General features: G+C 36.7%; 1 protein-coding gene across 1 annotated transcript; it reads right to left on the reverse strand.

Moving 5' to 3' along the window:
• Nucleotides 1-463: 463 nt before the first annotated feature.
• Nucleotides 464-15,027, reverse strand: LOC104079377 (nudC domain-containing protein 1-like; the record flags this gene model as incomplete). Its single annotated transcript, XM_009581406.1, has 4 exons — nucleotides 464-1,136; nucleotides 4,924-5,083; nucleotides 12,503-12,628; nucleotides 14,883-15,027. Coding segments are annotated over 4 exons (724 nt in total), but the record flags the coding sequence as incomplete, so codon positions are not given.
• Nucleotides 15,028-16,249: the final 1,222 nt, after the last annotated feature.

Genomic DNA, 16,249 nt, shown 5'->3' on the forward strand with positions numbered 1-16,249 from the left:
GCCATTTTCTAATTGTAAATTAGTCACTCAAGATGAAGTACAATGTTAAGTGAGAATGACACAACTGAGAGTATAACTAGACCTTGACTAATACCATTCAATATGTAATCACTGGCTACATATTCACCCTTACTTTGCTTCAAGAAAAAGCTACTAAAAGCTATTCTAGTGTCTCTTAAAATGTGAACAGGTTTCACTGCAAGCATGAGTAAGTCCCAAATCAATAATCTAAAATCTGCATATACAATGAAATTATTCCATTTGAATTAATTACCTGTATAAGAAACACAATACTCCATTCACTCCATTCACATTTCACTCAATACTACTGAATATTGAAAAATTAAATCATTTTTTTGGCCAATAGTATTTGAATTTGGGATTTTTTTTTCTTTATGATACACACTTCTTTACTTTGCACATCATATGCTTGTAACTCAAGGCTTTATTTTCTTTATCTGACTACTTCTTTCATAGGTAAACAGTGGCATTTAAAAACAGAAGTGAATGCTCAAAACTCAGAAGTATGGCAAACACAGTCATTTGGAAAAAACAATGCATAAATCTATTCACTTATGCAATAGCAGCCTCTGACGATTGCTTTGAGAAAGCTGTTAGCGCAGAAGACGTTTTCCCATAGCTCTGAGAAAGCTTACTTCAGTGACAGCAAAGTTGAAAAACTGTCTCACTATCTTACAGACAAATTATAATGAAAAATATTGATTCCCCTGTAAAATATCTCCTTTTTAAACTTCAACAAATTGTACTGAACTTCTCAGATCATTTACCTAGCCAGTTCTTTAACAAATGGTTACACAAACTACAGCAGAATATACTAAATAATTAATTTCCAGAGTTCACCTTTATTAAAAACAAGGTTTTTGTTGTGAGAACAAATAATCTCTCACTTGTAGCTTGAAAGCCTAAGATAGGATCATTGGCTTCCAGGGTTGCTACGAGCTGCTTAGCAACCTGTCCTACTTGTCTTCCTTCCTTCCTGTTGTAGAGAACTGTGGACAGAGGAGTCGGCTGACGATAGATGAAAACTCGTCGCAAGCACTCACAAAGAGCAGCGTAGGAGTAATCTGGAGCACAAGCCATGAACTTCTTGTCTTGCTTTGATGCTTGGACATAACCTGCATAGCCCAAAAAGAAGTAGAAGGGAGAAGTAATATATTGGTTTCAACAGCACTCTAACTGGCTAAGACAAAACCAACCTTAGCTTAAAAAATAATATGCAATTAGTAACAAAAAAGAAAGAAAAAGATATATGTTGTTATTAAATAAACCAATAATTTCTGGAGATATGCATTAACCAATTTAATACCAATATTGTACATCTTCCTAACTGGCGTTTTTGATGCGCACATATGTATAGCTAGATACTGTTCCCACATCTAGCCCCTCTCCACCTCACAAGGTCTTCCATTTTCTCAGCAGGATCATAAGGCATGGATACACATCTTGGCCCAATATTAGTAGTCTAAGCAAAAGAACCCTCTCTCTCCCCTCATCCCCCAGTTTGTAGTTACATTTACAATTTAAGATTTCCGAGTCTACCTAATCTTGAACAGACACTTAAAACTTGTCTTCTATTTAGAACTGACTGACAAAAACATGAGTTACTTTTCAACACACTGTAATCTTGGTTAATATTCACTTCCTTTTCCTCTTCCATTACAGAACTCAGTTAGTAAACAGACTTATTTCAGACTGATTTCCTTTCACACTTTTGTAAAGTGACTTGAGACACAATCTTTGCAAAGTGATCTGCCATCTTTCTGAAACGTTATTTGCTTCACTTCGATTGAACAATGCATGGCAACGGTTATCACTGAAAGACAGAACCTTTCAGAACAGCAAGCATGCTAGAGTTTACTTTTTTTGCTTCTCCCTCTTTCCTTATTATCATAGGATAGTCAAAGTACCTGTACTGGGGCTGGCTAGGATAGGGTTAGTTTTCTTCACAGGAGACCATAAGGTGCTGTGTTTTGAATTTGTGACTAAAACAGTGTTGATACCACATGATTTTCTGGCTATTGCTGAGCAGTGCTTGCACACTGTCATAACTTTCTATCTTTCCAGCTCTGCCCCCCAAGTAGGTTGGGGATGCACAAGAAGTTGGGAGGGGACACAACCAGGACAGCTGACCCAAACTGACCCACGAGCTCAACCCACGAGCTCTCTTGCTTTTGTTCTTCCTTTTCTCTCCCCTGTCCCACTGGGGGCAAGGAGGAGGAATGAAGAGACAGCAAGCAGCTGTGCGGTGCTTAGGTGTCCACCAGGGCTAACCCACAACAGTACCATCACAATTTAACAGCGCATTTTCATGCCTTGAGGGTGTTTTGGTTGTTTTGGGTTTTTTAAAATGTTAATCCTAAGACTTCTAAAGTACAAATGCTTGCTACTGTCCTCAAAACATGATCTCCATTCAAATCCAGCTTGACAGTTTTCACCACAAAACAATTAGTAAATATATAGCTAGACTATCAATTGACATGATTGCTGTACTGGGAAATATTAGGACAGCCACAAGAACTTTCCAAGTGTAAGTTAATTAATTTAATTCATATATTTAAACATTGGCACTAACAATAAAAGCAGGATTTAAGTATAGGCTTGCAGGTAAAAGAAGATTTTGAGCCAGGGGACTTGTATTCAAATGGGATTTCTCAGAAAGAAAATCGTAGGCTTTTTTTTTTTTAAAAAACAAATCTAAAAAATGTCACTGTTCTCTGTTTTTCTATGTATCTATTATAGATACAACCCTGTTAGATACAACCCTGTTAGGAGCAGGAGATTTATATAGCAAGACTAATGAGTAGTCAGTGAAAGATACAGGCTTCTTCACTAAACTGTGGTAAGAATGGGCAAGATCATGCAACTGCTCCTTCAACCAGCAGCAAATCATTAGACATTAGCAGCCAAAGGTCTATTCAAGACCAACTCCTTTTTTTCAGCAGAAAGTTGTTAGGACAGATATATAGAACAAAAAACTTGGTCCCTTCAGTTTCCCTCTGGTTCCTTCTTTAGGTTTCAGTCCAAGACTTGAACTGAAAAATACTAATTTTTCAGTCATCATCTTTGTACAGCTTGTTAAAAACTAATTCCAAAAGTTCAAGCAGAGGAAGAAGGAAATAGGGCTACTACCATTGCTTTGGTCAATATAATGAGTACTGTAGGTTTTGGAAAACTAGCCGTTTAATCTAGAAAATACTAATTTTTACTACTAGCTCTTGCAAAGTACTTCTAAATTTGGTTGTAGATAAACATCACCTCTGGCACATAAAAGGTGAACTAGATTAGTACAGAAATGTAAACTTCAATATAATACTGTAAAATGATAGTACAGTAAGGAGAAAGAAGTAGAGGAACAATGTTGGTTTTTATCACCTTAGGTACAAAAAGCTCCAAAATATCATAATTTCCTTCCTGTTATTTTCGAAACAATAGAAACACATTCTTAAAACTGTACTACAAAGTCAGCATAGAAACTTGAAACTAATAGTAATTTGAAAATACATCTTAATCCTTATCATCGGCTTGTTTCCCAGCATAATGAAATTTGAAATGAGTAAACAAAGAAGAAATTGTGAAATTAATCTCTTTTGTTAGAGCATTTGTTAAGATGCTTACAGCTTAGTTTGATCTCAAGTTAAAATAATAGGCTATTAAAAAAATTATTTATATTACAGAACTCAATAAATTGCAAAAACTCAGAACAAAACCAATTATGTGTTATGGTAACCTATGTGAGCTCTGTAAAACAGCTCATATCTTCCCTTTCATTTTGGACCCAGACTGAGAGTGGCGTGGTCAACAAATGCATTTGGGGAGGGAGGGAATAAATTATCACACTCATGGCATTATTAAAGCAATGGGTCTAGAGAACACTTAGAGAACATGAAGATTGTAGCTGTCACAGCAGAAGTAAATTCTGGACCAGATTAATTTTCATGAAAACTGATTTATCTGCTTCTTACTTGATAGGTACAATACTGGGCTATGTGGACCATCCTATTTGATCTGATACGGCAATTCTTACTCTTGCATCCATGTTTTTCAAAGTACTTTTTGCTTCTGAGCTTTAGGATTCTGCTTCCAACAGTGAGTAAAAACAAATTCTTAGTCCTCATTGCAAGAACACAGCAATAACTAATGTTTCTTCACAATCACATTTTCTACTTTTCTGGCAGTCTGTAATTTCAGAACAGTCAGGGACTTCTTGAGCCAGAGCTGGCACAGTCATGCTCTTGATTGATTGATTTTTCCTGTCATCATGATTTTTTTTTTTTTCCCCCAAATTAATGAAAACTTTCCATGTCCACAACGTTTTGCGGCAGAGGGTTCCATAGCTTAAATGCGCATATGTGAAGTATTTCTTTTAGCTTCTTTTGAACCTACTATGTACCAGCATCATTTGATGCTCGTAACTCTTATAACAGAAGAAACAGTGAACAATCATGTCCAATTCTTCAGACTTGTCACCTGGGACAACGAGATAGGAAAAATCTAAAGGTCACTTATTAAAACATCTTACCATAAGCATATACACACCTAGACATGTCATAGTGAACTGCAGCTGTTCCCCTGATGATTTCTGTGTGAGTGTTAAAGTGCTGACTGTGCTTTTAAGTCTTTAACTCAAGTTCACTTATCCAAGGAACTCTTCTTTTTACTGTGCAGTACTGTGCTTGCATCCTGTATATGGTCTGAAAAGGCTTATATTTCTCCCAAGGCATAAATATTTTATTTCTTATGCTCTAATATTTCTAAAATTAAGCTAGCGTGCTGCTATCAACAGAATTATAGTACCTTTCAATTCAAACTTAATCAAGTGAAATATCAACAGGAGCCATATTAAGAGTATTCAGGTAGAAGAGTCTCAGATAGAGGAATGCGACATAGAAATTAATTTCCTACCTAAAGCATTAAAAGTTGCAATGTGTTCCCACATGTTCTCTGGTTGGTCAGAGTGGGGCTGCCAGAGAAGAGCATCAACATCATGCCTCAGGCAGAAGCATGGCATTTCTCTGGGATCCACAACAACTGAGAAAAGATACTGGTTGCTTCCAAGATTAATCTGAAAACAAAACAAGAAATACAAAATACTGATTCAAAGCATAAATAGCAGATTCTGTCACACATACTGCCAAAGTTAGATGTTCATGTTTATTAGTTGACAAAATGTTTGAATACATTATGCTGCATCCTACTGATCAACAGCTCAATACACTACAGGTAACTAATAAATTTCAAGCAGATGCAATTAAGTTTCTTGTGATAGTATTTAGGGAAACATTATGTCCACTACACAAGCAAATGGGAATGCGTTTTGTGTAGAAATGGTTTTCTAGGATAGAGGATACTAACCTACAACTACTGATGTTAGGAAAAGATTCTCTCTAAGTAATCACATCTGGTTTTCTGCAGTGCCAACAGGGAAGGAAATACTGTCCCCCTGCAGTAAAAGGTGGTAAGCACTGGAACAAGGATTAGTTAGAATACTAAAATTATGAAATGTCAACAATTTTTTATTTACTCACAACCACTAAATTTGAGATTAGCACACTCTTCATCAAATACGTCTAGATCACCAAAAACATTCAATAACCACTTCTAATCACCAGGAATGACCAATTACATAAGAAAGACGATAGGCATATCCTGCTACCTGAATAGACAACAGTAAGAATAAACAATAAAACAACACATATTTTGAGTTTTCTGTGTAAAGCCTTCTAAAGGAACTTATACTTTTAATGTAGCACTATGATTAGCAAATGCTCAAAGAAGAAAGAACAATCTGTTCCCTTGAGGTCTATCAAGAAAGAACACTCAGGAATTCCAGTTTGTACTCAGCACTGATCTACATTGTTCGTGTTACCAGATGAACAAATACATTTGAACTATTTTTTATATCCAGAAGCTATGTCTGCAATGGTAACATGCAGGATTACACTGCAATACATGGTACAATATATTACTCCTCAATGAGCATTTCAGATGCTGACATTTGTTGACTAATAGTTCTCAAATGGTTGTCACAGCACTCTTCTTATTACTTGTATTGTGGCAATAACTATGAACTGCAAGCCTTTTATGCTGTCATTGTACAAATGTTACAGGATGGGGTCTCTGTCCTGAAGACCTTAATTTAATCTTAACATAAGATCCAGTGGACAGAAACAACAACTATTGAGACCCAGAAATTTGTTTACTCGAGGTTATACAGCCTATGGCAGAACTCATACAATTATTTCAGCTGATTAAGTTCAAGTCTAACGGCTCAACTTTAAAACAGCCTTCCATTACTACACCCATTCAACAGGCATACAAATTGTTCAGTTGTATTAAAACTACAAAAGAGGTGAAATAATCCTCAGTCTCCATTAGGGCCAGATGCAATCATGAAATGAGGGTAACTAATTTTCTAAGCAACTAAGAGGCAAAGAAACACTAATAAAGATAACTTCAAGAGCTCCACTAATAAGGTGCCTTAAGGAGAACAAAGCAGAAAACAGGAGGCAGGTATTGTATTGGTGCAATGTGCTGAGCAAAACAGAAAGTATGAAGTCCTAGTCCCTCAAACTTCTTAACATCTGAGAAAGGTAAGAAGTCAGCAAAGGTCAGGCAGATGACACCAACAGAAGTGAGTGGAACAGACCTTTAAGGAGCATACGAAAAATAGGCAGAATGAATGAGAAACAACTTGAGAAAGGGAACAAGTTGATACTTCTCATACATTCAGCTCAAGACTCATTTCATGAGCCCCTACTGCATGCTCACAGTGGCACCTGCTTCTCTGCAAAAAAGTGAATCATGGGGATTGTGCATCAGACACTGGTGTGATGACACTCCACAGGGTCATGGACAGTCAGTTACAGTATGATTTGACCAGAAGAACCTGCTACAAGGCCCAGCCTCCACAGCTGTGTGTCATCAATGTGACCTCTGTTTTGCTGCTGGACAGCTAGCCTCCCCAAAAGTCACCATTATTACTTCTACTTCATTCCCCCATCTCCCAGGTAAGAAAAGCAAGTTGTTCCTGGAGCACCAGAAGGAAATGAAGCTTGGCTTCCTACAGCCTGGAATTACATTTCCCTAAGCTTCTCTTCCCCAGAACTCCTTGTAGATTTCATCTCTTCTTGTTTTTAAGCCCTTTCCTCCCATAATCCCTACTTGCTTTGTTGAGTATGAGGTAGCATAGTCTATGACTAATCCTGAGCTTTCGCTGTGCTTACAGGCCAAACAGCTGCTGCCTTTTAAACTGGATATGGACTGAGTTACTGTGGTGGGTTTGACTTTGGCTGGCTGCCAGACACCCACCCAGCCACTCTTCCACTCCCCCTCCTCAACAGGACAGATGGAGAGAATAAGATGTAAAAGCTCGTGGGTCGAGATAAAGACAGGGAGATCACTTACCAATTCTACCATCAAGGGCAAAACAGACTTTACTTGGGGAAAATAAATTTAATTTATCGCCAATTAAAAATAAATGAGAAACAAAGACAAAGATTAAAAAAAAAAACCTCCCCCATACCCTTCCCTGGCTCAACTTCACTCCTTCATTCCTGACTGCTCTACCTCCCCTGCTACCAGAGTGGTGCAGGGAGATGGGGAATGGGGGTTGGCGTCAGTTCATTATGCTTCCTCTCTGCTACTCCTTCCTCCTCATGCTGTTCCCTGCTCCAGTATGGGATCCCTCCTACAGAATACAGTCCTTCATGAACTGCTCCAACATGGGTCCTTCCCACAGGCTGCAGTTCTTCAAGAACTGCTCCAGCCTAGGTCCTTTCCAAGGGGTACAGTGCCTCAGGAATGGACTGCTCCAGCATGAGTCCTCCACGGGCCACAGCTCCTGCCAGGAGCCTGCTCCTGTGTGGGCTCTCTACTGGCTGCAACTTCCACCAGGGCACATCCACCTGCTCTGGTGTGGGGTCCTACACAGGATGCTGCATGGATATCTGCTCCACCGTGGTCCTCCATGGGCTGTAGGGGGACAACCTGCCTCACTGTGGTCTTTTCCACAGGCTGCAGGGGAATCTCTGCTCTGGCCCCTGGAGCACTTCCTCCCCATCCTTTCTTCTCTTACCTTGGTGTTTGCAGGGCTGTTTCTCTCACATTTTTCTCACTCCTCCCTCTCACTGCTGCTGCACAGCATTTTTTACCATTTCTTAAATATGTTTTCCCTGAGGGGCCACCAGAATCCCTGATAGGTTCAGCTGTGTCGTACAGTAGGTTCATTGGAGCTGTTTGGAACCAGCTGCGTCTGGCACAGGGCAGCCCCAGCCTCTTCTTGCAGAGGCCACCCCTGCAGCCCCACAGCTGCCAACACCTGGGTATGAACACCCAATACAGCTCTACAATGTATAGAGCGTGTACAGGTGTCTCCCCTTTTTTATTGTTGTATCTCAACTGACAGAAGTTAAGCATCTTTGAGATGGGATAACAGACAGAGCACTCTTCTCATCCACAGCTCACTTCATTATGCATCAGTCCTTGAGCTAAGGGAGAGGGTTGAACTCTGAAGAACCAACTCTTATGATTTGAACCGAGGAAGTAGTTTCAGAGAGAATCAAAAAACTGCACAAATGTTTACGACACCACAGTAAAATCCCAACTTTAGCACAAAAGTAGCTTTGAAGTCACCGGCAATCACTGTTTTCAGCCAAAGATACAACAGTATATAAATTATTTACATATGACAAGAAGCCTTACAGCACACAGCACTGAGTAATTTGTAGATGTCTTTCAACAGCAGCTACACATATTTTTAAGAGTCAAGCCCTTAAATCCCTTATCTAGTAAAGCACACATCAAAATTTAAAAAATATATTCTTTTAGAAGTACCATGTCAGAAATGTGATAGTTTTACAAACATCAAGGTTTTGGTTTTAATAAACATCTGTAGTTAAGTAAAAAAAAACCCAAAACACCCAACATGCAATTTAAATCTACATGTGTCCTAACAATAACGTTATTACATATATGATAAGTACAAGTGTCATGTTACTTAGCTATTATTAATTTTTACACCACAAACAGTTTTGAACAGACTAAAGCAATTAAAGTTTTTTCCCAGGTTTCAGTAAGTTTGTGGAATATGTAGAGAAATATTTTAAATGTACAGCACCTCAGCAAACTAATTCTGAACTTTGATTACTTTTTTCCCCCAGAAGTAATTTACAGTGTTTTTAAAAACCCAATAAATGTTATTTAAGCTGGATTAGTTGCCTATTTTATATGCAATAGAGATACAGATCAATTTGACAGACAGCCCAAATGCAAAAAAAAGTTTTGTGAGCGTTGTCAGAACATGAGAAACTCAACAGCAATAAAAAACCATTCAAACCTGAAGCAGTTATTCAGACAAACCATCCAGAACCAGAAAAACTCTTGAGGAAGACCTTGCCTCTTCTCTCGTCCTCTTGTCTATCACCACTAGAGTATCTCCACTCCAATGGACATGCACAAATACATGACAAGCCTCCCACACACTCCTATAGCTCAGATGTAAGCATGATGTATTTCACAGAATAACATGTAGTTTTAGTTTAGAGAGGTTATTCTGGCACCTATTGAAAAGGCAGACTCATGCTTCTATATAGGCATACAAGCAAGGGAAGAGTGATCTTGATGTCAGCTAGTAAAAAATGAACGGAAGTTCTTCTGTTGCGTTTCCATCATTCACACATCAACCAGAAAAGTCTCCTGCCACAAATCAACTGCTCTCTGAAATTATCTACTGCAATTAGCTATTCAAAGACCTAGGTTTAAGTACTCCATTTCCTATTTTCTCTTTGCTCCACAAACCACTGGGAATACTTTTTTCTTTTGCACCTTAAAACAAGCAGCGTCTCTTCCCTTAAGCCATCCCAATTTTGCTAAGTATTGGGATGCCTGTGTTTCCCCACTGCAAGCACACAGCACCACTTTGTATTTCAGGCATCTTTCAGCATTTTTTCAACTACTAATTTTTGTGCATTTTGTCATACATGCCTGCAACTGGTTTTATCAGAATGCATAATACGGAACTCAAGCATATGGTAGTATACATATTAATCTACATAACACAGAAGGCAAACTTTATGTTGTAAATGCTACTGCAAGCAGTTCCAAAACCAAGGTAGTGTTTTTAGGTAGCCCATACTTCACCTGACAAAGCCCCTCCCCTCCAAGCAAAAAAATGTTGCCCCTCACCCATCTCTAGTTTCTGATGGCTTGGCAACACAACATACTGGAGTTTAGGCCACTGTTAATCTAACTTACAGAATTGGTATTAATAAAGCAAGTATTTCTCTATAGGAGAAACTGAATAACTGCATTTGAGCTAGAGGAGACAAACATCATTTTGCCACACAAGAACAGGCCAGTATAGCAATATATTTGACAGAGATTGCTGGCTGTCAAACCTTGTTATTTCAGCTGGATCATTGCCATTGAAATGCACCAGAAAATGTCAAGAAAAATAGAATCAAATCTCTTTACAGAACAGGTATCATTACATCATCAATGTTTTATATCCTTAAATTATAACTCAAGGAGGGAAATGTTCCTATATAAATATTTCATGGTCTTAAATTCTCTAAGATTCTGGACACACGTTTCACAAAGTTCTCTCCAACTTAAGAGCAAAAAGACATATACACAACTGCATACTACTGATGATGGTTTACTACAACGGTCAAAAGCTGTATCAGCCACGCTTCTGAAGGAATAGGCCCCTGTATTGCTAAAAAAAAAAAACAACCCAAACAATTTGAAAGAAGTAGTACATCAAAGTGAAAATATATTCCTGTATGGTGAAAAATGTACTGAAATACTCGCATTCCTATGTCCTCCAACAAGGAAGAAAAACACAAGATCACATAGTTGAGGTTGGAAGGGACTTCTGGAGATATTCAAGTCCAATCCTCCCTGCTCAAAGCAGGGTCAGCTAGAGCAGGTTATACATGCGTGAAAATTTCCTACCCACAGTAATTGTCCTTTGACCATAATGCTTTAAACACATTAGCCTTTGGATTACTTTTATGCCACCCATTTTTAAGAGCTCTTTACAAACACCCTGGAGTTCAAACTTGCTCCACAATGTCTTGCTGCCTGCTATAAAGCAGTATACGTCAGATCTGCCTTTCTTGATCCCATGATACCATGTTCCTTTTGGTCTGTGAAATGTCTCTGGGGCACAAACGTCTTATCCTTCAGGGCAACAAGCAGTAGTTTAGGCTAAGTTATTCAGAACTTTATCCAGTCTGGTCTTGAAAACCTCAAAGACAGAGGCTGCGCAACCTTACTAGGCAACCCGATCCATGGTACAATCATGGTGTAAAAGTTTTTCCTTCCATCAAATTTGAACCTCTTGTTTATGCCTGCTGTCTCTTGTTCTCTTACCACACATCACTGAACAGCTAAAATCCATTTGAACCGAGTTGCTATAAAATGTCCTCCTACCAATTACAGATTTTCTCTTCTGACAAAAGTTACCTATCACACTGTATCCACAAAACTTTTTTGGTGAGTCATGCTAGCCTTTAAAATTAATCTTTTTTTCTTTGGCAGCACAGATGCATGTACAGGTGTATAGATACATATATATATATACACACACATACAGACATATACATATGTATCTATACTGCCAAAGGAAAAAAGATATATCTTTTTTTAAAAAAAGAACAAACCAAGATCTGTAAGACATAGACTTAAGTCTTCTAGAGCTTTTCTGAGGAACCGGGAAATTACGAACTGATTCAAAATCTTACCCTGTAACTATGACATTTTCTGTACAAAACAGGTTATCCTATATGTACGTTGCATGACACAAGGTAGTGATGAGGTGCAATACCAATGTTTATTACAAGCTTAGTAGAGACATCTCGAAAAAAAACCCAAACCCCAAAAAACTCCAAGATGACAACTTAATCTGTGATGCTTTCATACGATCATTTTTTTTTCCCCGCTTTAGCCAATGGGCCAGATCAAGTTATAACTTACTGTTAGTCAAGGTTGCTTACAACCCAGATCAAGCCTCCTACTGAAGCATTTTGCTTACAATCTGTAATTTCTAATGTGATTGACAAACAAGTATCATAAAGTGATCTATGCTCCAGCTCCTTAATAAAAAGGATCAACTTTCTACCAGGCTATCTGAAAAGTTACTGAGAAAAATGCAAGCTAAGGAATCTAGAAGAATTTTATGCCACTAAAAAAGACCCCTTTCTTACCATTATTCTGACATAACTTTGCTTTTTCAAATGGCTCACTTGTGAAAGTATATATATTTTTTATATTAGAATAAAAGGAGCCTTGTTTTTATATTAAAGAACATTGAAGAACACATATGGGTTGATAATTTCTGTTGCTACTGTGATTTTACATTATGGAAGAAATTTATGTGGTTTCAAGAGTTTGCACAGATTTTTGTTCTGATAATAGAATTCAACTTGCATATTAAAAAAATGTTTACAAATATTTCTGTATAATAATTTGCAGCACTTACCACATGAGTGACTTCCAAAGTATCACCATCAAATCTGCACAAGCTTGCGCTATCTTCAAGGAAAGCATCACATTCTTCTAATTCTTGAGCATTACAAGGTGGGTTTTCTTTTTCAGGGTTTGGATTCTGAAATAAAAAGACAATGAACTACACTGAAAATCCAAGCTACTGAATATATATACATAAATCCCTTTTCATAACAAAAAAAGTTCAACAGAACAGGAAGAATCATTTGCATATCCTTACATACTTAAAGATCAAGCTATTATGTACTTATTCAAAATTAATAGAACCATTTCTGTTGTGGAGGATAGCATGAGTGGTAGGTACAACAAAACCCCTTTCAGTTTAAGGAAAGGTACATAAGCCACTAAAACATGGACAATAAATTCCTTTCTGTAAGTAGCAAAAGTATACAATTCTGAAAACCTATGCAAGTTTAGTAAATTTACAGCAGCGTAAGCTTCTTTCAGATTGCCATCGGAAATGCTATTAAAAATGGATTAATTCATTTTATAAGTAGCTCTAAATACATGCCTCCTTTTAGCTTTGCTAGTAATTATTTAAAATTAATAATGTTGTTATGCATATTTTTCAATGCACTCAAAACAAGAAAAAAGCACGTGTATTTTTTCACATCCCGCAAGTCAAAGAAAGGAAAAAAACGTCACTTTTACTAGTAACTCGAGAGCAAGATATAACACTACTGCATACAGAAACGGCTTACTTCTGCTAATGACATATTCCTTGGATTATTTTCAAAACTATGTTACCTATGTTACCAAGCTATGTTACCTTTGTGATATATTTAAAGAACTAATTTCGTGATAACAGAAAGGGACCTTTATTTAACAGAAGGCAAAACCATACACCACCTTATTAAGTATGAATTAATGTTGCTTCTTGCACAGAAGAGACACCATCTTGACAACTAATATAAGCTGAAAGCTGAGGCCACACAGAATGTGTAAGGAAAGATTAGACAGAGCACTGACTCAATTCATCTGACAGGGAGGAGTTGTTGAGCTCCTGTGCTCATTTCTTCATCCATTGCAGCTGATTATTACGAACTTTTATTTTGGTTCAGTCGACAAAGTTTTTTTAATTGCTAATTTAAGTTCCAAGAAAACAAACATGAAGAGTTAACAAAGAAACGTCCTTAAATGACAGGAACCAGGAAAATTATGTGTCATATACTGCAGGCTAATGCACAAGACTTAAAACAGGGTATCTGTCTCTTTAGAGGCTAGACTTTGGGGTTCACCTCTCCTCTACCAAGCATTCCTGATGGCCTCTGGTTTACTGTTTCATCGGGTGGCTTTTTAAAAAACCTTCCAGTTAAACATCATTACCATAAGCAATTGAGATGACCAAAAAGAATCCATACCTTTATTATACATATGTCGCTGAAGTTGCAGTATAACCAAATACGTAATATTTACTTAAATGAACAGTTACCTAAGGAAGATTTTTTTTTTTTTTAACATGATCATTATTCCACACAAGCTGAAAAGTTGTGACAAAAAAAACCCCAAACTAATCATCACTTTAAGCTCAGTATAACTTACAAAAGAAAAGAAACTTGAAGTTCCCAATAAATCTATGGTCAAAAGATATACTACAATATCTTGCCCACAACTAGTGGGGGAGAGAGGAGGAAAATCAACTTAAGCACTAAACAGAATTTATTTTAGTAACACTTTTCAGCCTTATTAAAAAAGTAATAATCCAAAACTAATATATCAAGACCCACAGGGAATCACACTTCACAAGTTTTAGATGAGATGCCATTTTCTAATTAAACCAAAAGAGGAATTATCAAGCAAACAGCAGTTAAAAACTACATTTTATTTTGTTTTAAGTAGACTTCCTATAAAACAATAATGCCAGAAAGTTCATGAGTGATGCTTATGCTTTTCTAAATTTTCTTTTTAAAAATGTTACTTACACTCACAGTCTATAAATCAAGTACAGCATCCCTAAGAAGACAGTATTAAAGTGTTGCTAACTTATTGACAAACAAGAAACAGACATCCTTCAAAACTACTTAAATCAACTGCTTTAAAACAAACTGCCACATTGTAAGTGATGGGAACAAAATTTATTTTCAATGCTAAATCAGACTTCTGTTTTGGTGCACAGATGCTATCATGTAAGCTAAATTCAGTCCCCCATGAAGATGATATTACTGTTCAAAGTATATTCATAACTCTAGTGCCATTAGTTTGTTAACAGTTTCAGTTATAAATGAATGTAGAGTTAGGATTCTGAATAGTAAATGACCTGATGAGCTATGTCAATGAAGTGCAAATTAGGATATCAATAAAAGACAATACGCAAATCTACATGAATTTTAAATGTTTTACTTTCAAGTCCTTACCATTACTTCAGAGGTAAGATGCATCAGGCTTTCAGTTATTTCAGACCTTTGGGAAGAGTCCATAATGAATTCCCCTCTTGTGTCACCAACTATTAGCTCTGGCCACCGGGGTCCCTCGTTTTTCTTAATTAGAGAAATTTCCAAACTAAAATGCAAATAGAAGACAAAGGATAGTACATGAAAACACTGTATTCATTTCTCAGATTAGTCAAAAAGCTCTAAATGGATATTGGAGCACTTCTCCTCTCCAAACTGAATTAATAATGAAAACCACATAATAGAAACCATTATCATTCAATTTATAAAAGAAACTATTCTAATGGAAAATATTCTAAAAAAAGAAAACAGACCAAGGATATGTGATTTCTAAAAGCCTAAGAACAAAGAGAATATATTCATGTAAAGTGTCCTCAGAGTTCTCAATGTAAATGCAGCTTCCCCGAAGCAGTCTTATTAAAATATTTTCAATACCGTAGGAGATCACCTGTAAAGAAATCTATTCAAAGAGTGACAGAATTTTACTACAGAGGTTTATCTGAAATCTAAGAAGTACTTAATAGGGCTACTTAAGTGTGCGCTACCTTTATATAACATCTAGGACAAAAATATTGGTATTTTATAGACCTCAGAAATACCAAAACAGTTAATTATCTACACTGTATACCTAAAATCATATCTCACAAGAGATATGATTTCTGTAACCTGTAAAAAAACCCCCACCAAACTTAAGAGAACTTGGTATAACCATTAGGAATAACTAAATAAATAAATAGAAAACAAGAGACTTAGCCTGATGCACCAACACAGCAATTCCATTTAATTACTGTGTTAGACCAACACATGGATATAACAATAAAACAAGAGTCAGTTTTATTATATTCATTTCTTAGATACACTTATAGGGTCTACAATGACAGTCTTTTACCTGACAGAACAGGAAAACCTTCTAAGTTGTTAACTACTGCATCATAGCAATAACTATTCAGTGAACTCTGAATCAGTTTCTGAAGCAATTACATTGGTATTAGAAATAGCATACTTTCACAGAAGATATTTAGAGCAAGTTTTAGACTTTTAATCAACAGCTTTAAAATGGTACTGCAGTACCAACATTAAGAACCGAGTGTAAGTTATTACATTGAAATGTGTAATTACTATTTCCCATTAAAATAGAAGCCTGAGATTCATGCAATATTGCTCACTTGATTGGATAATAAAAAAATTTAGTTACTCAGCTGAGTTATTTTTCACTATGATATCTAATAATCAACAACTGAAAATCACATTTCAGTATATAGTTTTAGTATAATCTATATAAAAATATTAGTCCCTTTATTTAATTGTCGTGGTTTAACCAACCACGCAGC

The sequence above is a fragment of the Fulmarus glacialis genome, unplaced genomic scaffold (genome assembly GCF_000690835.1).
Source record: "Fulmarus glacialis isolate BGI_N327 unplaced genomic scaffold, ASM69083v1 scaffold667, whole genome shotgun sequence".
NCBI lineage: Eukaryota > Metazoa > Chordata > Aves > Procellariiformes > Procellariidae > Fulmarus > Fulmarus glacialis.